This window comes from Tachypleus tridentatus, chromosome 13 (assembly GCF_004210375.1).
Source record: "Tachypleus tridentatus isolate NWPU-2018 chromosome 13, ASM421037v1, whole genome shotgun sequence".
NCBI lineage: Eukaryota > Metazoa > Arthropoda > Merostomata > Xiphosura > Limulidae > Tachypleus > Tachypleus tridentatus.
Genome location: NC_134837.1, coordinates 42,700,924 through 42,727,274, shown reverse-complemented (window position 1 = coordinate 42,727,274; position 26,351 = coordinate 42,700,924). Strand labels below are relative to the sequence as shown.

At 29.9% G+C, this 26,351-nt stretch overlaps 1 protein-coding gene across 1 annotated transcript in view; it reads right to left on the bottom strand.

Moving 5' to 3' along the window:
- The window catches only part of LOC143236121 (NACHT domain- and WD repeat-containing protein 1-like), a 75,762-nt gene that overhangs the window by 1,781 nt on the left and 47,630 nt on the right, over positions 1–26,351 (bottom strand). Inside the window, exons 14-15 of the mRNA XM_076474394.1 lie at positions 3,296–3,480; positions 733–857 (exon numbers count right to left, since the gene is read on the bottom strand). Coding sequence (XP_076330509.1) covers positions 733–857; positions 3,296–3,480 — 310 coding nt within the window. The remainder of the gene's footprint in view (positions 1–732; positions 858–3,295; positions 3,481–26,351) is intronic.

The following is a 26,351-nucleotide window of genomic DNA, read 5'->3' as shown; positions in this document are numbered from 1 at the left end:
AATGTTCAGTGGAAAGAAATCAACCTGTTATATTGATATACAAAGTAGCTATAGTCATTCATTAAACAAGTTGAAGCTGACCATGAGAATGACCCTTTACCTTTCAAATCATATTTAATACTCTTATTTTCAAATCATGTTAATTATGCACAATAATCTGTTAGGACACATTGGCTTCTTTTTACCTTTTATGACTGCAGTGGCATTGATACTGTGATTTCAAATTTGGAAACACAACCTTAGGATTTTATGTAAAAGCCATCATATTAAGTTACACCTTTACATTTGAATCATGCATTTCTAATTTAATTTCAACCAAAATTTATTAACAGCTTAGGTTAATAAATTCAAGCTTTTAGGAGTTTTTTTTTTAATGACAAAAATCATATTACTTGTTTATATACTTTAGATTAATTGCAAGTAACCATCTGCATTATTCAGATCCCTCATGTCAACTCTTCCAATTATGTTTGTTATTAAGCATGAAGCTACACAAAAGGCTATCTGTGCTCTGACCACTATTGGTATTGAAACCCAGTTTTTAGCAGTATAAGTCCACATACACACCACTGTGCAGCAAAAGGTAACTTGCAATACCATAGACTTACATTTTTTTCAAACTAATTAAAATACAATTTAGAATACATATTCCACAAAATGTACTTTGTTTCCAAATAAAAAAAGCATCTTAAAAGGATTGAAAATAAAAGAAATTAAACTATTCTTTCTCACCCTTTTTTAGATCCCACAGCCTAAGACTGCAGTCATAACCCTTTGAGTCCCAGGTCACACAAGAACCAGATGATACTGAAAGTTGAATATGATCAACAGGTGCACTATGTCCTCTCAGAATGAATCTAAGAGAATGGAGTAGATATGAAGGTCTAACAATAATGAAGTTCTTTAAACATAAACATATAAGAAAGAAATAACTAACATGAAACTAAATAGCATCTCCATTTCCTGGGTACTATTCTTTATAAAGAGTTCAGGTTGAGTTTTTTGTGTAAAACTTTTTCCTTACAGAAAATACGATCAATGTAATTTGCATAAAAATTGACAGTCAGTTCTTAGATATTATGTTTGTTTACTTGAAGAATAAAGTGTGTGATATTTTCTGACCCATGGACAGAATAAACCAGTGAAGAAATTCAAACTCCTCGAAATCAAAACAACTAATGTTCAAAACCACATATATTTGAAGTGTAAGTGTGATATAGGTGCTTAGTGGAAATTACATGCTGTTGGAAAATATGTATATGTTTCCTAAATAAGTTGGGTTGTTGAGGTTGAATATGATAAATCAGTACTTTACCAGCTAATAGTATAGCTACAGATACCTGTTCTCTGGTTTTAAAAGGCTTAACCCTCAGGAAAAGTTATTACAACCAGTACACAACAATGGATACATTTGAACAAACAGAACTAGAGGTTTTTATATCACTAAAAGTTTTGTCATATAATATGATAGAAAAGAAATGCACAGTGTATGTTACCAAACATATGATGTAGGTCAACCAAATGGCCATAAGGTATTCTGTGTGCCTTCATGCATTTTTCAAACCCCCCAGTGGCATAGTGGTGGGCAGAGCACAGATAGCCAATTTTGTAGCTTTGTGCTTAATTCCAAATGAACATTTTCAAATAAAAGAAACAAGTTTAGCACAACCTAAAGTTGTTTCATATTTTGTCTAGCATGTACAGAAACCTGTAAAACTATTCTATAATTGAATTTATAGAAATCCCTAGTTTATTTCGAGTCAGGAAAAAGAGGAAGTACAAACATTCAGGTGCACAATCAAACTTAAAATATGCACTGCCAAATTTATTTTGTGAACAAAAAAGTGCTAAAGCAAAAGTTATAGTTTTAATAATTTTTATTTTATTTTAGTGAGTGATGCTTTATATTAACAAAAAGTTTGAGTACCTTTAAGTTCTTTCAGACTGTACTGATTACCTTGCATGTCAAAGTCTTGCTTTATGAGAATACTTGCCTGCCAGTGGCACAGCAGTATGTCTGTGGATTTACAATGCTAGAAACTGGGTTTTGATACCCATGGTGGGCAGAGGACAGACAGCCCATTGTGTAGCTTTGTGCTGAATTACAAACAAACAATGAGAACACTTTGAGTTAACAAAACCAGCTAACAGGGGTAATCTTTTAAAACTATAACTTCCTCTTTCTAAGTTCCATCTAACACTGGGAAACATTATTTGTTATCAAGAAAAATATTTCATGTATGCCTATTCAAAATACCAAAATAAATCTTAATTTTAGTAAATCATTCAAGTAATGATTTATGCAGAAGAGTACTGATGCAAAATTCTTTGCTTTGATTGTAGATGAAAGTCAGGAACTGACTTATTACTCACAAGCTGCATCTGTGGCTAAAAATGTTGACAATGATTGTAACTGTGTTGAGAACTTTGCAGCATTTCATCATACAGATGACATTAATGGTGGATAAACTCTGCAAGTCAGTACAGTGGCATTGCCATAATAAGTCAAAATTCCAACCACAAGCTATGCATGTTCACTGTAGAGCATATATTTTCAACCTTGTACAATTCAACACCTCAAAAGAAGTTATTCAGTGCATAATATACTTGTGACTGTTCAGGAATTGTACAATTTCTTTAGACTCCCAAGTATACAATACAGTGTAGAAAAGAATATAATAGAAAGAAATGACAGTATCAAAAGAAAGAAAATTATTCATCTGTTAAAATATTCAGCTTTTTATCAATGCATGTGTAATTTATGAAGCACTGATGTGCACAATAATAACTTATAGGCTATGCTGATCATTGCCTTAGAACATTCAAGGACATAATTAAAATTTCAGCCAACAATTTACTAGCTGTTGAATGTTTTTAGTATGGCAGTTCAATAATACAAAAAGTATCACAGCTGTAAACATATAACTCAGAAGAATACTTCTGCTTTCCTATATGATAATTTTATCAGGTTGTGCTGGATTTTGTCACATTCATAATAGAATATCTGTTAAAATAATGAAAGAAGAGTGTTGTATTGACACATAACTGAAAACTGTATAAATCTCATCATATTTATCATATAACACTTAAAATAATGAAAGAATACTATCTACTGACACATAATTATAAACTATATATTAGTTCATTTCACATTCATTTATGATGCACATTTTAGTATTAATGCAATTGCTGTTTAGCAAAAGTCATAAACTAAACCAGTACGTGTAATGATTCTAACCGCTAAAGAGAAATTCAATACATTTTTTGTCATAGTAGTATTTTTATGTGCATTCACCTTTTCTGTGTTGTTGTGATTTCCCAAACCACAACTAATGTGTTTGATAATCCACTCAACACACAGTTCAACTCCGAGTAGACAGCAACAGCAGTGACTTCTGTGCAGACATTCCATTGGTTCTTGATATCACCAGTCTGAAGGTCATAAAGTATGAGGATTTGTGAACCATCTTTGTAGAGTGCCTATAAAACAAACATAATAATCAGTTTGAAATGGGACTTCAACAGAACCAAATAATAAAGAAATAAGCTGTAATCATCTAGTTTTATAAACTGTACAAAAATTAGTTTATTTTGTTCCTACTGAAAACATATAGTTTATAATATCTTACAAACTGATATTGTTAGGTATTTAAAATCACATTAATTTTTACACTTTACTTATAAATAGAGCTTTTAAAACTATATTCAAAGACAGTTTGATTTTTTCCTTGATGTTGATGATTCATTTGCTGCTACTTCTTTTCTGTAGTCATGCAGCATTTCCACAGACCACCTGAAGGGAGCCTGTGGTCCATTGCATTTGTACACTAAAGTAAAAAAAATGTCACTGAACCATTTTATTATGTTATGTTGTCCAGTAGACAAAATACATAAATTAAACAGCTGAAGTAGATCAAGTTTTAAACAAACTAACAGTATGTAGTTCAACACTTATGTTTTAGAAACCAGTTGTTGTAAGAACATTTTTCTAAAAAGGATAAATTACAAAAGCTAAAGGTCTGATCCACTGTGCTTTAGAACCAGAAAAGTTAAAAAAATCCAAGAGGCAAACATGCAATCTAATGACAATTTTTAATAGACATTAACAAGTGCACACAAATGTGAAATGGAATTCTGGGTTCATAGCAATTTGTTAGAATCCCTGATATAATTACCACAATACAAAGTCAGCCCTGTGATCTGGAAAAATAGAGCAAATCATTTTCATACTTTATACTTCTCTTTGCCTTAATGAGTCAGTGGGCTAACCATGCTTAGATGTTGATAAGCAAAATAATATGTTATTATACATTCTTAACAAATATGAGTAAACATTTTACTTAGTTTCAAATTCAATATAAGATGTACATAACTGGAAATAATTACAGAAGTAAATGATGATGAAAAAAAGGAAATAAAAGACAAACACTAAAGGATTTGTTTGTTTGCTTTGAATTTTGCACAAAGCTACACGAGGGCTGTCTGCACTAGCCATCTCTAATTTAGCAGTGTATGGCTAGAAAGAAGGAAGCTAGTCATTACCAACCACCCTCAATTCTTGGTATACTCTTTTATCAATGAATAGTGGGATTGACTGTTACCTTATGATGCCCCCATGGCTGAAAGGGCGAGCATATTTGGTATGATGGGGGTTCAAACCTGTGACCCTCAGATTATGAATTGAGCACCCTAACCACCTGGCCATACCAAGCAATACTAAAAGAGGGACACCTTTTTAACATATGAAAATGTATTGCATCACAGATAATAGTTTACACTCTACTTCATTGTCATCCAACTAAACAGAATGTATTACATCAGCATAAAGCCTACAAAAAGAACAAGCAGTCATGATATGCAAGTCATGGCTTCCAGGACTGAAATACTGGTAAATTATGTAAAAATAAAAGTTTAGGATCGTTAAAGACACTCCATACAAAATATTTTGACAAGACTAAACTTTTCAGTATGAGCTGTATGCAAGACTGTAAAAGAATACATGAAACAGTCACTGTTAACGTTAGAAATGTCAATGGTGAAGTACATATCTTGCCAAGCTAATGACCTTCTTTTAAATACAGATGTAAATGTTACCTCAAGAACAGTACAATGCACATGAAGTGATCTCAGTGAATGTGTAGCTGCTCAAAGACTACATCCCAGAAAAGATAACCATATCAAAAGATAGAAGTAAACATTAGACAATAATTAGTAGAATAAGCAAAACTGACAGATGAATATAAATTTGAATTATTGAATACTATTTAACCAATGGTATACAGGAGAATAGTATCATAGTTAATTCTCAATATCCAGAGTGAAATATGGTGTTGGTGGAAAATTAGTACCATTTTGGGTCTGCACCTTATCCAAAAGTATCAATAATCTACACAAAATTGATGGCATTTTGACTACTAACAAACACTGGCAGATTCTGATCCATAATGTCATTCCATCAGGAATGAATGCAATTGCTAAGATGAAATGATTCTAAATATACAGCAGTTTTGATAAAATAATATCTAAACAATAAAGAAGACAATACAACATTCAAAATCATACCTTAGCCAACACAAAGTTAAGATGTAAACGTTCTTTAGGTTGTGGTGGAATTATGTAAAAACTGAGAAAGTGAAAAGTTGAAATGTGGGAGAAATATGGAACATTTAAAACAATAATCCAAAATTATACATTGATAAAATGTACACCAGCAGAGCAATGAGATGCATTATTCTGTGTAAAGTAAACGATTTACATTAAAAATATTTCTACATTTTGTAACATATTAACTTTTCTTTTGTATTTTCTATGTTAATGTTTGGTACTACTAATAAATTCACCATATAGTTGTCACTACTTATTTTTTGTGATTTCTGAATGCGCCTCACTTGTGTATACTTCCTTAATTATTTCAACCACTGTACATTTAAGTTTACCTACTGAAACCAAAATTATGAGATTTGCTTTGATGAGATATTTTATTATTATTGATGAAATATATTTTACAAGTTTTGGAATTATATAAATAATTTAATATTAGAATCTAAAGATAGTTTGAGTAAAACAAATACTAGGAAACTGTTTAAAGCCATCTTTGGTAGCTTAAAAGGGTTACTTGAACTAAGAAAATCTTGGCTCATTTCAGGAATCAAAGCAAGTCTTATACCAAACGAAATACACAAGATTAGAGATTTGCTGGTAATGAGAAATGAGAATCTCATTAACTAGTCTTCAGATCATGGATGCAAGTAAAACTTGCCTTTTAAATGACTGGCAAATAGACTTTCAACTCCATATTTCAAATATGTCTTGAAAACTGAATTCTGATTTGCAGGAAAATGAAATAAGAACATGAAGTTTTAAGAAGTGAAGAGACATAAATCAAGCAACATAACATATCTACCCACAAAGGATATAGTATACTGTAGAAACATAAAGCAAGTAACATATCTACCCACAAAGATATTATATATTGTAGAAACATAAAGTAAGTAACATATCTATCCACAAAGACATTGTATATAATAGAAGCATAAAGCAATTAACATATCTACCCACAAAAATACTGTATATTGCAGACGAATAAAGCAGGAAACATATCTAACCACAAAGATACTGTATATTGTAGAAGCATAAAGCTAGTAATGTGTCTATCCAGAAAGATACTCTATATTGTAGAAGCATAAAGCAAGTAACATATCTTCCCACAAATATACTCTATATTGTAGAAGCATAAAGTAAGTAACATATCTAACCATAAAGATAGTGTATATTGTACAAGCATAAAGGAAGTGTCATATCTACCCGCACAGATACTGTATGTTGAATAAGCATAAAGCAAATAATATATCTACCAACAGAGATATCGTATATTGTAGAAACATAAAGCAAGTAACATATCTTCCCACAAAGATATTCTATATTGTAGAAGCATAAAGCAAGAAAATATCTACTCACAAAGATATCATATATTGTAGAAGCATAAAGAAAGAAAATATCTACCCACAAATATATCATATATTGTAGAAGCATAAAGCAAGTAACATATATACCCACAAAGATACTGAATATTGTAGAAGCATAAAGCAAGTAACATATCTTCCCACAAAGATATTCTATATTGTAGAAGCATAAAGTGAGGAACATATCTACCCACAATCATATTGTATATTGTAGAAGCAAAAACCAAGAAACATATCTACCCACAAAGATATCATATATTATAGAAGCATAAAGCAAGTAACATTTCTACCCACACAGATATTGTATGTTGAATAAGCATAAAGCAAGTAATATATCTACCCACAAATATATTGTATATTGTAGAAGCATAAAGCAATTAACACATCTACCCACAAAGATAATGTATATTGTAGAAGCATAAAGCAAGTAACATATCTAGCCCACAAAGATATCATATATGGTAGAAACACAAAGCAATTAACACATCTACCCACAAAGATACTGTATATTGTAGAAGAATAAAGTAAGAAACATATCTACCAACAAAGATACTGTATATTGTAGAAGCATAAAGCTAGTAACCTGTCCACCCGAAAAATATTGTATATTGAAGAAGCATGATGCTAGTATCATATCTACCCACACAGATACTGTATCTTGAATAAGCATAAAGCAAATAATATATCTACTGACAAAGACACTGTGTACTGTACAAGCATAAAGCAAGTAACATATCTTCCCACAAAGATATTCTATATTGTAGAAGCACAAAGTGAGGAACATATCTACCCACACTCATATTGTATATTGTAGAAGCATAAAGCAAGAAACATATCTACCCACAAAGATATTGTATATTGTAGAAGCATAAAGGAAGAAAATATCTACCCACAAAGATATTGTATATTCTAGAAGCAGAAAGCAATTAACATATGTACCTACAAAGATATCGTATATTGCAGAAGCATAAAGCAAGAAAATATCTACCCACAAATATATCATATATTGTAGAAGTATAAAGAAAGAAAATATCTACCCACAAACATATCATATATTATAGAAGCATAAAGCAAGTAACATTTCTACCCACACAATTGCTGTATGTTGAATAAGCATAAAGCAAGTAATATATCTACCCACAAAGATATCATATATGGTAGAAACACAAAGCACTTAATACATCTACCCACAAAGATACTGTATATTGTAGAAGAATAAAGCAAGAAACATATCTACTCACAAAGATATTTCGTATGGTAGAAGCATAAAACAAGTAACATGTAATCATAAATATAGTGCATATTGTATAAGCATAAAGGAAGTGTCATATCTACCCACACAGATACTATATGTTCAATAAGCATAAAGAAAGTAATATATCTACCAACAAAGATATCGTACATTTTATAAGCATAGAGCGAGTAACATACCTTCCTCCAAAGACATTGTATCTGGTGGAAACATAAAGTAAGTAACATATCTACGCACAAAGATACTGTATATTGTAGAAGCATAAAGCAAGTAACATATTTTCCCGCAAATATATTGTATATTTTAAAAAATGAAGCAATTAACATATCTACTTACAAATATATTGTATATTGTAAAAGAATAAAACAAGTAACGTATGTACCCACAAAGATAATGTATAATGTAGAAACATAAAGCAAGTAATATATGTACCCATAAAATTATTGTATATTTTAGAAGAATAAAGCAAGTAACATATATATGCACAATGATATTGTATATTGTAGAAGCATAAAGCAACTAACATATCTATACAGAAAGATATTGTATATTGTAGAAGCATAAAGCAAGTAACATATCTACCCACAAAGATATTGTATATTGCAGAAGCATAAAAGATGTAATATATCTACCCACAAAGATATTGTATATTGTAGAAGCATAAAGCAATTATTATATCTATCCACAATGATATTTCGTATAGTAGAAGCATAAAACAAGTATCAAATGTAACCATAAATATAGTGTATATTGTACAAGCACAAAGGAAGTGTCATATCTACCCACACAGATACTGTATGTTGAATATGCATAAAGAAAGTAATATATCTACGCACAAAGATAATGTATATTGCAGAAAAATAAAGCAAGTAACATATCTTCCCGAAAATATATTGTATATTTTAAAAGAATAAAGCAACTAACATATCTACCTACAAATATATTGTATATTGTAAAATATTAAAGTAAGTAACGTATGTACCCACAAAGATAATGTATATTGTAGAAGCATAAAGCAAGTATCTTATCTACCCACACAGATACTGTATGCTGAATATGCGTAAAGCAAGTAACATATCTACCCAGAAAGATTCTGTGTATTGTTGAAGCTTTAAGCTAGTAATATATATCTACCCACAAAAATATGCTAAAGGTATTTTATATTGTGGAATCATAAAGCAAGTAACAAATCTACTGACAAAGAAATTATGTACTGTAGAAACATAAAGCAAGTAACATATCTACTCACAAAGATACTGAACATTCTAGAAGCATAGAGCAAGTAACATATCTATCATCAAAGACACTGTAAATTGTGGAAGAATAAAACAAATAACATGTCTACGCACAAAGATATTGTATATTGCAGAAGCATGAAGTAATTAACATATCTACCCACACAGATACTGTATATTGTGGAAGCATCAAACAAGTAATATATCTACCCACAAATATATTGTATATTCTAAAAGAATAAAGTAAGTTACATACGTACCACAAAGATATTTGATATTTTAGAAGGATAAAGCAATTAACATATCTATGCATAAAGATATCATATATTGTAGAAGCATAAAGTCACGTAACATATTTTCCCACAAAGATATCGTATACTGTAGAAGCATAAAGTCAGTAACATATTTTCCCACAAAGATATCGTATATTGTCGAAGCATAAAGCAACAAACATGTCTACCCACAAAGATATCATATATTGAAGAAGGATAAAGCAACTAACATATCTACCCACAATGACATTGTACATTGTACAAGCATAAAGCAAGTAACATTTCTACCAACAACGATTTTGTATATTGTAGAAGCATAAAGCAATTAACATATCTACCCATACAGATACTGTATATTGTGGAAGCATAAAGCAAGTAATATTGCTACACACAACGATTTTGTATATTGGAGAAGCATAAAGCAAGTAACATATCTTCCCACAACAATACTCTATATTGTAAAAACATAAAGTGAGTAATATATCTACCCACAAAGATATTCTAAAGATATTGTATATTGTGGAAGCATAAAGCAAGTAACATATCTACTGACAAAGACATTGTATACTGTAGAAACATAAAACAAGTGACACATCTAACCACAAATATTTTGTATATTGTTGAAGAATAAAGCTTGTAGTATATCCAGCCTCAAAGATATTCTAAAGATATTTCATATCGTGGAAGCATAAAGAAAGTAACATATCTACTCACAAAGACACTATACACTGTAAAAGCATAAAGCTAGTAAAATATCTACTGACAAAGATATTGCATGTTGTAGAAGCATAAAGCAAGTAACATATTTACTCACACAGATATTGCATATTTTAGAAGCATAAAGTAAGTAACATATTTACCCATAAAGATACTATATATTTTAGAAGAATAAAGCAAGTAACATATCTACCCACAAAGATATCATATATTGTAGAAGCATAATGAAAGTAACATATCTATCTACAAAGATATCATATTTTGTAGAAGCATTAAGCAAGTACCATATCTACCCACACAGATACTGTATATTCTGGAAGCATAAATCAAGTAATATATCTACACACAAATATATTGTATATTGCAAAAGAATAAAGCAAGTAACATATGTACCCACAAAGATATTGTATATTGAAGAAGCAGAAAGGAAGTAGCATATCTACCCACAAAGATATTGCATATTGTTGAAGCATAAAGCAAGTAACATATTTCCTCACAAAAATATGGCATACTGTAGAAGCATAGAGCAAGTAACATATCTACTCACAAATATACTGTATATTTTAGAAGAATAAAGCAAGTAACATATCTACCCACAAAGATATTGTATATTGTAGAGGCATATAGCAAGTAACATATCCATACACAAAGATATTGTATATTGTAGAAGCATAAAGCCAGTAACATATCTACCACAGAACGATATTGTATATAGCAGAAGCATAAAGCAAGTAACTAATCTACCCGCAAAGAGATTTCGTATAAAAGAAGCATAAAACAAGTATCATATGTAACCATAAATATAGTATATTGTACAACCATAAAGAAGTGTCATATCTACCCACACAGATACTGTATGTTGAATAAGCATAAAGAAAGTAATATATCAACCCATAAAGATATCGCACATTGTAGAAGCATAAAGCAATTAACATATCTACCGACAAATATATTCTATATTGTAGAAACGTAGAGTGAATAACATATCTACGCACAAAGATACTGTATATTGTAGAAGCATAAAGAAAGTTACATATCTACCCATACAGATACTGTATATTATAGAAGCATAAAGCAAGTAATATATATACCCACAAATATATTGTATATTTTAGATGAGTAAAGCAATTATCATATCTACCCACAAATATATTGTATATTACAAAAGAATAAAGCAAGTAACATATGTACCCACAAAGATATTGTATATCATGAAAGAATAAAGCAAGTAACATTTCAACCCACAACGATTTTCTATACTGTAGAATCATAAAGGAAGTAACATATGTACCCACAAAGATATTGTATATTATGGAAGAATAAAGCAAGTAACATTTCAACCCACAACGATTTTCTATACTGTAGAATCATAAAGGAAGTAACATATCTACCCACAAAGATATCGTATATTGTAGAAGCCTAAAGCTAGTCACCTGTCTACCCAGAAAGATATTGTATACTGTACAAGCATAACTTAAGTAACATATCTACCCACAAAGATACTGTATATTGTACAAACATAAAGTAAGTAAAATATCTACCCACAATGATATCGTATATTGTAGAAGCATAAAAGAATAATATATATACCCAGAAAGATATTGTATACTGTGGAAGCATAAAGCAATTAACATATCTACCCACAAAGATATCGTAAATTGTTGAAGCATAAAGCAAAAAAATATCTACCCACAAAGACATCACATATTGTAGAAGCATAAAGCAACTAACATATTTACCCACAGAGATATTGTATATTGTACAAGCATAAAGCAACTATCATATCTACCCACACAGATACTGTATGTTGAATGAGCATAAAGCAAGTAATATATCTACCAACAAACATATCGTACATTGTCAAAGCATAAAGCAATTAACATATCTAACCACAAAGATAATGCATATTGCAGAAGCATATGGCAAGTAATATATGTACCCACAAAATTATTGTATATTTTAGAAGAATAAACGAAGTAACATATATACCTACAAAGATATTGTATATTGTAGAAGCATAAAGCAACTAACATATCTATCCACAAAGATATTGTATATTGTAGAAGCATAAAGCAAGTAACATATCTACCCACAAAGATATTGTATATTGCAAAAGCATAAAAGATGTAATATATCTACCCACAAAGATAATGTATATTGTAGAAGCATAAAGCAAGTAACATATCTAGCCCACAAAGATATCATATATGGTAGAAACACAAAGCAATTAACACATCTACCCACAAAGATACTGTATATTGTAGAAGAATAAAGTAAGAAACATATCTACCAACAAAGATACTGTATATTGTAGAAGCATAAAGCTAGTAACCTGTCCACCCGAAAAATATTGTATATTGAAGAAGCATGATGCTAGTATCATATCTACCCACACAGATACTGTATCTTGAATAAGCATAAAGCAAATAATATATCTACTGACAAAGACACTGTGTACTGTACAAGCATAAAGCAAGTAACATATCTTCCCACAAAGATATTCTATATTGTAGAAGCACAAAGTGAGGAACATATCTACCCACACTCATATTGTATATTGTAGAAGCATAAAGCAAGAAACATATCTACCCACAAAGATATTGTATATTCTAGAAGCAGAAAGCAATTAACATATGTACCTACAAAGATATCGTATATTGCAGAAGCAAAAAGCAAGAAAATATCTACCCACAAATATATCATATATTGTAGAAGTATAAAGAAAGAAAATATCTACCCACAAACATATCATATATTATAGAAGCATAAAGCAAGTAACATTTCTACCCACACAGATGCTGTATGTTGAATAAGCATAAAGCAAGTAATATATCTACCCACAAAGATATCATATATGGTAGAAACACAAAGCACTTAATACATCTACCCACAAAGATACTGTATATTGTAGAAGAATAAAGCAAGAAACATATCTACTCACAAAGATATTTCGTATGGTAGAAGCATAAAACAAGTAACATGTAATCATAAATATAGTGCATATTGTATAAGCATAAAGGAAGTGTCATATCTACCCACACAGATACTATATGTTCAATAAGCATAAAGAAAGTAATATATCTACCAACAAAGATATCGTACATTTTAGAAGCATAGAGCGAGTAACATACCTTCCTCCAAAGACATTGTATCTGGTGGAAACATAAAGTAAGTAACATATCTACGCACAAAGATACTGTATATTGTAGAAGCATAAAGCAAGTAACATATTTTCCCGCAAATATATTGTATATTTTTAAAAAAATGAAGCAATTAACATATCTACTTACAAATATATTGTATATTGTAAAAGAATAAAACAAGTAACGTATGTACCCACAAAGATAATGTATAATGTAGAAACATAAAGCAAGTAATATATGTACATATAAAATTATTGTATATTTTAGAAGAATAAAGCAAGTAACATATATATGCACAATGATATTGTATATTGTAGAAGCATAAAGCAACTAACATATCTATACAGAAAGATATTGTATATTGTAGAAGCATAAAGCAAGTAACATATCTACCCACAAAGATATTGTATATTGCAGAAGCATAAAAGATGTAATATATCTACCCACAAAGATATTGTATATTGTAGAAGCATAAAGCAATTATTATATCTATCCACAATGATATTTCGTATAGTAGAAGCATAAAACAAGTATCAAATGTAACCATAAATATAGTGTATATTGTACAAGCACAAAGGAAGTGTCATATCTACCCACACAGATACTGTATGTTGAATATGCATAAAGAAAGTAATAAATCTACCCACAAAGATATCGTACATTGTAGAAGCATAAAGCAATTAACATATCTACCCACAAAGATATTCTATATTGCAGAAGTATAGAGCGAGTAACATACCTACCTGAAAAGACACTGTATCTGGTGGAAGCATAAAGTAAGTAACATATCTTCGAACAACGATACTGTATATTGTAGAAACAAAGAGCAAGTAACATATCTACGCACAAAGATAATGTATATTGCAGAAAAATATAAGCAAGTAACATATCTTCCCGCAAATATATTGTATATTTTAAAAGAATAAAGCAACTAACATATCTACCTACAAATATATTGTATATTGTAAAATATTAAAGTAAGTAACGTATGTACCCACAAAGATAATGTATATTGTAGAAGCATAAAGCAAGTATCTTATCTACCCACACAGATACTGTATGCTGAATATGCGTAAAGCAAGTAACATATCTACCCAGAAAGATTCTGTGTATTGTTGAAGCTTTAAGCTAGTAATATATATCTACCCACAAAAATATTCTAAAGGTATTTTATATTGTGGAATCATAAAGCAAGTAACAAATCTACTGACAAAGAAATTATGTACTGTAGAAACATAAAGCAAGTAACATATCTACTCACAAAGATACTGAACATTCTAGAAGCATAGAGCAAGTAACATATCTATCATCAAAGACACTGTAAATTGTGGAAGAATAAAACAAATAACATGTCTACGCACAAAGATATTGTATATTGCAGAAGCATGAAGTAATTAACATATCTACCCACACAGATACTGTATATTGTGGAAGCATCAAACAAGTAATATATCTACCCACAAATATATTGTATATTCTAAAAGAATAAAGTAAGTTACATACGTACCCGCAAAGATATTTGATATTTTAGAAGGATAAAGCAATTAACATATCTATGCATAAAGATATCATATATTGTAGAAGCATAAAGTACGTAACATATTTTCCCACAAAGATATCGTATACTGTAGAAGCATAAAGTACGTAACATATTTTCCCACAAAGATATCGTATATTGTCGAAGCATAAAGCAACAAACATGTCTACCCACAAAGATATCATATATTGAAGAAGGATAAAGCAACTAACATATCTACCCACAATGACATTGTACATTGTAAAAGCATAAAGCAAGTAACATTTCTACCAACAACGATTTTGTATATTGTAGAAGCATAAAGCAATTAACATATCTACCCATACAGATACTGTATATTGTGGAAGCATAAAGCAAGTAATATTGCTACACACAACGATTTTGTATATTGGAGAAGCATAAAGCAAGTAACATATCTTCCCACAACGATACTCTATATTGTCAAAACATAAAGTGAGTAATATATCTACCCACAAAGATATTCTAAAGATATTGTATATTGTGGAAGCATAAAGCAAGTAACATATCTTCCCACAACGATACTCTATATTGTAAAAACATAAAGTGAGTAATATATCTACCCACAAAGATATTCTAAAGATATTGTATATTGTGGAAGCACAAAGCAAGTAACATATCTACTGACAAAGACATTGTATACTGTAGAAACATAAAACAAGTGACACATCTAACCACAAATATTTTGTATATTGTTGAAGCATAAAGCTTGTAGTATATCCACCCTCAAAGATATTCTAAAGATATTTCATATCGTGGAAGCATAAAGAAAGTAACATATCTACTCACAAAGACACTATACACTGTAAAAGCATAAAGCTAGTAAAATATCTACTGACAAAGATATTGCATGTTGTAGAAGCATAAAGCAAGTAACATATTTACTCACACAGATATTGCATATTTTAGAAGCATAAAGTAAGTAACATATTTACCCATAAAGATACTATATATTTTAGAAGAATAAAGCAAGTAACATATCTACCCACAAAGATATCATATATTGTAGAAGCATAATGAAAGTAACATATCTATCTACAAAGATATCATATTTTGTAGAATCATTAAGCAAGTACCATATCTACCCACACAGATACTGTATATTCTGGAAGCATAAATCAAGTAATATATCTACACACAAATATATTGTATATTGCAAAAGAATAAAGCAAGTAACATATGTACCCACAAAGATATTGTATATTGAAGAAGCAGAAAGGAAGTAGCATATCTACCCACAAAGATATTGCATATTGTTGAAGCATAAAGCAAGTAACATATTTCCTCACAAAAATATGGCATACTGTAGAAGCATAGAGCAAGTAACATATCTACTAACAAATATAATGTATATTTTAGAAGAATAAAGCAAGTAACATATCTACCCACAAAGATATTGTATATTGTAGAGGCATATAGCAAGTAACATATCCATACACAAAGATATTGTATATTGTAGAAGCATAAAGCCAGTAACATATCTACCCGCAACGATATTGTATATAGCAGAAGCATAAAGCAAGTAACTAATCTACCCGCAAAGAGATTTCGTATAAAAGAAGCATAAAACAAGTATCATATGTAACCATAAATATAGTATATTGTACAACCATAAAGATATCGCACATTGTAGAAGCATAAAGCAATTAACATATCTTCCGACAAATATATTCTATATTGTAGAAACGTAGAGTGAATAACATATCTACGCACAAAGACACTGTATATTGTAGAAGCATAAAGAAAGTAACATATCTACCCATACAGATACTGTATATTATAGAAGCATAAAGCAAGTAATATATATACCCACAAATATATTGTATATTTTAGATGAGTAAAGCAATTATCATATCTACCCACAAATATATTGTATATTACAAAAGAATAAAGCAAGTAACATATGTACCCACAAAGATATTGTATATCATGAAAGAATAAAGCAAGTAACATTTCAACCCACAACGATTTTCTATACTGTAGAATCATAAAGGAAGTAACATATGTACCCACAAAGATATTGTATATTATGGAAGAATAAAGCAAGTAACATTTCAACCCACAACGATTTTGTATACTGTAGAATCATAAAGGAAGTAACATATCTACCCACAAAGATATCGTATATTGTAGAAGCCTAAAGCTAGTTACCTGTCTACCCAGAAAGATATTGTATACTGTACAAGCATAACGTAAGTAACATATCTACCCACAAAGATACTGTATATTGTACAAACATAAAGTAAGTAAAATATCTACCCACAATGATATCGTATATTGTAGAAGCATAAAAGAATAATATATATACCCAGAAATATATTGTATACTGTGGAAGCAGAAAGCAATTAACATATCTACCCACAAAGATATCGTAAATTGTTGAAGCATAAAGCAAGAAAATATCTACCCACAAAGACATCACATATTGTAGAAGCATAAAGCAACTAACATATTTACCCACAGAGATATTGTATATTGTACAAGCATAAAGCAACTATCATATCTACCCACACAGATACTGTATGTTGAATGAGCATAAAGCAAGTAATATATCTACCAACAAACATATCGTACATTGTCAAAGCATAAAGCAATTAACATATCTAACCACAAAGATAATGCATATTGCAGAAGCATATAGCAAGTAATATATGTACCCACAAAATTATTGTATATTTTAGAAGAATAAAGGAAGTAACATATATACCCACAAAGATATTGTATATTGTAGAAGCATAAAGCAACTAACATATCTATCCACAAAGATATTGTATATTGTAGAAGCCTAAAGCAAGTAACATATCTACCCACAAAGATATTGTATATTGCAAAAGCATAAAAGATGTAATATATCTAGCCACAAAGATATTGTAAATTGTAGAAGTATAAAGGAAGTAACATATCTACCCACAATAATATTGTATATTGTAGAAGCACAAAGCAGTTAACATATCTACTGACAAAGATACTGTATATTCTAGAAGAATAAAGCAAGAAACATATCTACCCACAAAAGATAATGTATATTGTAGAAGCATAAAGCTAGTAACCTGTCTACCCAGAAAGATATTGTGTATCGTAGAAGCATAAAGCAAGTAATATATCTACCAACAAAGATATCGTATATTGTAAAAGCATAAAGCAATTAACATATCTACCCACAAAGATAATGTATATTGTAAAAGCATGAAGCAAGTATCATATCTACCAACACACATACTGTATGTTGAATAAGCGTAAAGCAATTAATATATCTACTGACAAATACACTGTGTACTGTACAAGCATAAAGCAAGTAACATATCTTCCCACAAAGATATTCTATATTGAAGAAGGACAAAGTGAGGAACATATCTACCCACAATCATATTGTATATTGTAGAAGCATAGGGTAAGAAACATAGCTACCCACAAAGATATTGTATATTGTAGAAGCATCAAGCAAGAAAATATCTACCCAGAAAGATATTGTATATTGTAGAAGCAGAAAGCGATTAACATATGTACCTACAAACATATCGTATATTGCAGAAGCATAAAGCTAGAAAATATCTACCCACAAAGATATCATATTTTGTACAGGCATAAAGCAAATAACATATCTATCCACACAGATACTGTATGTTGAATAAGCATAAAGCAAGTAATATATCTACCCACAAAGATAATGTATATTGTAGAAGCATAAAGCAATTAACATATCTAGCCCACAAAGATATCATATATGGTAGAAACACAAAGCACTTAATACATCTACCCAGAAAGATACTGTATATTGTAGAAGAATTAAGCAAGAAACATATCTACTCACAAAGATATTTCGTATAGTAGAAGCATAAAACAAGTAACATATGTAATCATAAATATAGTGCATATTGTACAAACATAAAGAAAATGTCATATCTACCCACACAGATACTGTATGTTGAATAAGCATAAAGAAAGTAATATATCTACCCACAAAGATATCGTACATTGTAAAAGCATATAGCAATTAACATATCTACCCACAAAGATATTCTATATTGTAGAAGCATAGAGCGACTAACATACCTTCCTCCAAAGACACTGTATCTGGTGGAAACATAAAGTAACTAACATATGTAGGCACAAAGATACTGTATATTGTAGAAGCATAAAGCAAGTAACATATTTTCTCGCAAATATATTGTATATTTTAAAAAAATGAAGCAATTAACATATCTACCCACAAATATATTGTATATTCTAAAAGAATAAAACAAGTAACGTATGTACCCACAAAGATAATCTATATTCTAGAAGCATAAACCAAGTATCATATTTACCCACACTGATACTCTATGTTAAACAAGCAAAAAGCAAGTAATATATCTACCCACAAAGATTCTGTGTATTCTTAAAGCTTTAAGCTAGTAATATATCTACCCACAAAAATATTCTAAAAATATTGTATATAGGAGAAACAAAAAGTAAGTAACATATCTACCCATAAATATATCGTCTTTGTAGAAGCAGAACGTAAGTAACATACCTTCCCACAAAGATATCGTATTGTATAGAAGCGTAAAGCAATAAAATATTTACCCACAAAGATTTTGTATATTGTTAAAGCAGAAAGCAATTAACATATATACTCACAAATATATCGTATATTGAAGAAGCATAATGCAAGAAAATATATACCCACAAAGATATTGTATATTGTAGAAGCATAAAGCAAGTAACATATCTACCCACAAAGATTCTGTGTATTGATAAAGCTTTAAGCTAGTAATATATCTACCCACAAAAATATTCTAAAAATATTGTATATTGTAGAAACATAAAGCAAGTAACATATCTACCCATAAATATATCGTATATTGTAGAAGCAGAAAGTAAGTAACATATCTTCCCACAAAGATATCGTATTGTATAGAAGCATAAAGCAAGAAAATATTTACCCACAAAGATTTTGTATCTTGTTAAAGCAGAAAGCAATTAACATATCTACCCACAAACATATCGTATATTGAAGAAGCATAATGCAAGAAAATATCTACCCACAAAGATATGATATATTGTAGACGCATAAAGAAAGTAACATATCTACCCACAAAGATAGTGATTATTGTACAAGCATAAAGCAAGTAACATATCTACCCACAAAGACATTGTACATTGTACAAGCATAAAGCAAGTAACATTTCTATACACAACGATTTTGTATATTGTGGAAGGATAAAGCAAGTAACATATCTACTGACAAAGACATTGTGTACTGTAGAAACATAAAGCAAGTAACATATCTAACCACAAATATTTTGTATATTGTTGAAGCATAAAGCTTGTAGTATATCCACCCTCAAAGATATTCTAAAGATATTGCATATCGTGGAAGCATAAAGCAAGTAACATATTTACTCACAAATATACTGTATATTTTAGAAGAATAAAGCAAGTAACATATCTATACACAAAGATATTGTATATTGTAGAAGCATAAAGCCAGTAACATATCTACCCGCAACGATATTGTATATTGTAGAAGCATGAAGCAAGTAACTAATCTACCCGCAAAGAGATTTCGTATAAAAGAAGCATAAAACAAGTATCATATGTAACCATAAATATAGTGTATATTGTACAAGCATAAAGGAAGTGTCATATCTACCCACACAGATACTGTATGTTGAATAAGCATAAAGAAAGTAATGTATCAAACCATAAAGATATCGTACATTGTAGAAGCATAAAGCAATTAACATATCTACCCACAAATATAATCTATATTGTAGAAGCATAGAGCGAATAACGTATCTACGCACAAAGATACTGTATATCGTAGAAGCATGAAGCAACTAACATATCTATCCACAAAAATATTGTATATTGTAGAGGCATAAAGCAACTAACATATCTACCTGCAAAGATACTGTATATTGTAGAAGCATAAAGCTAGAAACCTGTGTACGCAGAAAGATATTATATATTGTAGAAGCATAAAGCTGGAAACATATCTACCCACAAAGATACTTTATATCGTAGAAGCATAATGCAAGTAACATATATTCCCACAAAGATACTTTATTTTTTAGAAGCATAAAGTAAGTGACATATCTACCGACAAATATATTTAATACTACTGAAGGATAAAGCAAGAAACATTTCTACCCAAAAAGAAATCGTATATTGTAGAAGCTGTTGTTGTTGTTTTAAATTAAGCACAAAGCTGCATAATGGGCTATCTGTGCTATTATGGAAGCATAAAGCAAGTAAAATATCTACCCACTTGGATATCGTATATTGTAGAAGCATAAAGAGAGAAAATATCTACTCATAGAGATATTGTATATTGTACAAGGATAAAGCAACTATCATATCTACACAGATACTGTATGTTGAATGAGCAAAAAGAAAGTAATATATCAAACCACAAACATATCGTACATTGTTGAAGCATAAAGCAATTAACATATCCACCCACAAAGATATTCTATATTGTAGAAGCATAAAGCAAGTAACATATCTACTTACAAATATATTGTATATTGTAAAAGAATAAAACAAGTAACGTATGTACCCACAAAGATAATGTATAATGAAGAAACATAAAGCAAGTAATATATGTACCCATAAAATTATTGTATATTTTAGAAGAATAAAGCAAGTAACATATATATGCACAATGATATTGTATATTCTAGAAGCATAAAGCAACTAACATATCTATAGAGAAAGATATTGTATATTGTAGAAGCATAAAGCAAGTAACATATCTACCCACAAAGATATTGTATATTACAGAAGCATAAAAGATGTAATATATCTACCCACAAAGATATTGTATATTGTAGAAGCATAAAGCAATTATTATATCTATCCACAATGATATTTCGTATAGTAGAAGCATAAAACAAGTATCAAATGTAACCATAAATTTTGGTGTATATTGTACAAGCACAAAGGAAGTGTCATATCTACCCACACAGATACTGTATGTTGAATATGCATAAAGAAAGTAATATATCTACCCACAAAGATATCGTACATTGTAGAAGCATAAAGCAATTAACATATCTACCCACAAAGATATTCTATATTGCAGAAGTATAGAGCGAGTAACATACCTACCTGAAAAGACACTGTATCTGGTGGAAGCATAAAGTAAGTAACATATCTTCGAACAACGATACTGTATATTGTAGAAACAAAGAGCAAGTAACATATCTACGCACAAAGATAATGTATATTGCAGAAAAATAAAGCAAGTAACATATCTTCCCGCAAATATATTGTATATTTTAAAAGAATAAAGCAACTAACATATCTACCTACAAATATATTGTATATTGTAAAATATTAAAGTAAGTAACGTATGTACCCACAAAGATAATGTATATTGTAGAAGCATAAAGCAAGTATCTTATCTACCCACACAGATACTGTATGCTGAATATGCGTAAAGCAAGTAACATATCTACCCAGAAAGATTCTGTGTATTGTTGAAGCTTTAAGCTAGTAATATATATCTACCCACAAAAATATTCTAAAGGTATTTTATATTGTGGAATCATAAAGCAAGTAACAAATCTACTCACAAAGATACTGAACATTATAGAAGCATACAGCAAGTAACATATCTATCATCAAAGACACTGTAAATTGTGGAAGAATAAAACAAATAACATGTCTACGCACAAAGATATTGTATATTGCAGAAGCATGAAGTAATTAAAATATCTACACACACAGATACTGTATATTGTGGAAGCATCAAACAAGTAATATATCTACCCACAAATATATTGTATATTCTAAAAGAATAAAGTAAGTTACATACGTACCCGCAAAGATATTTGATATTTTAGAAGCATAAATCAAGTAACACATCTGCCCACAAAGATATTGTATATTCTAGAAGGATAAAGCAATTAACATATCTATACATAAAGATATCATATATTGTAGAAGCATAAAGTACGTAACATATTTTCCCACAAAGATATCGTATATTGTAGAAGCATAAAGTGAGTAACATATTTTCCCACAAAGATATCGTATATTGTCGAAGCATAAAGCAACAAACATGTCTACCCACAAAGATATCATATATTGAAGAAGGATAAAGCAACTAACATATCTACCCACAATGACATTGTACATTGTACAAGCATAAAGCAAGTAACATTTCTACCAACAACGATTTTGTATATTGTAGAAGCATAAAGCAATTAACATATCTACCCATACAGATACTGTATATTGTGGAAGCATAAAGCAAGTAATATTGCTACACACAACGATTTTGTATATTGGAGAAGCATAAAGCAAGTAACATATCTTCCCACAACGATACTCTATATTGTAAAAACATAAAGTGAGTAATATATCTACCCACAAAGATATTCTAAAGATATTGTATATTGTGGAAGCATAAAGCAAGTGACATATTTACTCACACAGATACTGCATATTTTAGAAGCATAAATCAAGTAATATATCTACACACAAATATATTGTATATTGCAAAAGAATAAAGCAAGTAACATATGTACCCACAAAGATATCATATATTGTAGAAGCATAATGAAAGTAACATATCTATCTACAAAGATATCATATTTTGTAGAAGCATTAAGCAAGTAACATATCTACCCACACAGATACTGTATATTCTGGAAGCATAAATCAAGTAATATATCTACACACAAATATATTGTATATTGCAAAAGAATAAAGCAAGTAACATATGTACCCACAAAGATATTGTATATTGAAGAAGCAGAAAGGAAGTAGCATATCTACCCACAAAGATATTGCATATTGTTGAAGCATAAAGCAAGTAACATATTTCCTCACAAAAATATGGCATACTCTAGAAGCATAGAGCAAGTAACATATCTACTCACAAATATACTGTATATTTTAGAAGAATAAAGCAAGTAACATATCTACCCACAAAGATATTCTATATTGTAGAGGCATATAGCAAGTAACATATCCATACACAAAGATATTGTATATTGTAGAAGCATAAAGCCAGTAACATATCTACCCGCAACGATATTGTATATAGCAGAAGCATAAAGCAAGTAACTAATCTACCATCAAAGAGATTTCGTATAAAAGACGCATAAAACAATTATCATATATAACCATAAATATAGTATATTGTACAACCATAAAGAAGTGTCATATCTACCCACACAGATACTGTATGTTGAATAAGCATAAAGAAAGTAATATATCAACCCATAAAGATATCGCACATTGTAGAAGCATAAAGCAATTAACATATCTACCGACAAATATATTCTATATTGTAGAAACATAGAGTGAATAACATATCTACGCACAAAGATACTGTATATTGTAGAAGCATAAAGAAAGTAACATATCTACCCATACAGATACTGTATATTATAGAAGCATAAAGCAAGTAATATATATACCCACAAATATATTGTATATTTTAGATGAGTAAAGCAATTATCATATCTACCCACAAATATATTGTATATTACAAAAGAATAAAGCAAGTAACATATGTACCCACAAAGATATTGTATATCATGAAAGAATAAAGCAAGTAACATTTCAACCCACAACGATTTTCTATACTGTAGAATCATAAAGGAAGTAACATATGTACCCACAAAGATATTGTATATTATGGAAGAATAAAGCAAGTAACATTTCAACCCACAACGATTTTGTATACTGTAGAATCATAAAGGAAGTAACATATCTACCCACAAAGATATCGTATATTGTAGAAGCCTAAAGCTAGTAACCTGTCTACCCAGAAAGATATTGTATACTGTACAAGCATAACGTAAGTAACATATCTACCCACAAAGATACTGTATATTGTACAAACATAAAGTAAGTAAAATATCTACCCACAATGATATCGTATATTGTAGAAGCATAAAAGAATAAAATATCTACCCAGAAAGATATTGTATACTGTGGAAGCAGAAAGCAATTAACATATCTACCCACAAAGATATCGTAAATTGTTGAAGCATAAAGCAAGAAAATATCTACCCACAAAGACATCACATATTGTAGAAGCATAAAGCAACTAACATATTTACCCACAGAGATATTGTATATTGTACAAGCATAAAGCAACTATCATATCTACCCACACAGATACTGTATATTGAATGAGCATAAAGCAAGTAATATATCTACCAACAAACATATCGTACATTGTCAAAGCATAAAGCAATTAACATATCTAACCACAAAGATAATGCATATTGCAGAAGCATATAGCAAGTAATATATGTACCCACAAAATTATTGTATATTTTAGAAGAATAAAGGAAGTAACATATATACCTACAAAGATATTGTATATTGTAGAAGCATAAAGCAACTAACATATCTATCCACAAAGATATTGTATATTGTAGAAGCATAAAGAAAGTAACATATCTACCCACAAAGATATTGTATATTGCAAAAGCATAAAAGATGTAATATATCTAGCCACAAAGATATTGTAAAGTGTAGAAGTATAAAGGAAGTAACATATCTACCCACAATAATATTGTATATTGTAGAAGCACAAAGCAGTTAACATATCTACTGACAAAGATACTGTATATTGTAAAGCATGAAGCAAGTATCATATCTACCAACACACATACTGTATGTTGAATAAGCGTAAAGCAAGTAATATATCTACTGACAAAGACACTGTGTACTGTACAAGCATAAAGCAAGTAACATATCTTCCCACAAAGATATTCTATATTAAAGAAGGACAAAGTGAGGAACATATCTACCCACAATCATATTGTATATTGTAGAAGCATAAAGTAAGAAACATAGCTACCCACAAAGATATTGTATATTGTAGAAGCATCAAGCAAGAAAATATCTACCCAGAAAGATATTGTATATTGTAGAAGCAGAAAGCGATTAACATATGTACCTACAAACATATCGTATATTGCAGAAGCATAAAGCTAGAAAATATCTACCCACAAAGATATCATATTTTGTAGAGGCATAAAGCAAATAACATATCTAGCCCACAAAGATATCATATATGGTAGAAACACAAAGCACTTAATACATCTACCCACAAAGATACTGTATATTGTAGAAGAATTAAGCAAGAAACATATCTACTCACAAAGATATTTCGTATAGTAGAAGCATAAAACAAGTAACATATGTAATCATAAATATAGTGCATATTGTACAAACATAAAGAAAGTGTCATATCTACCCA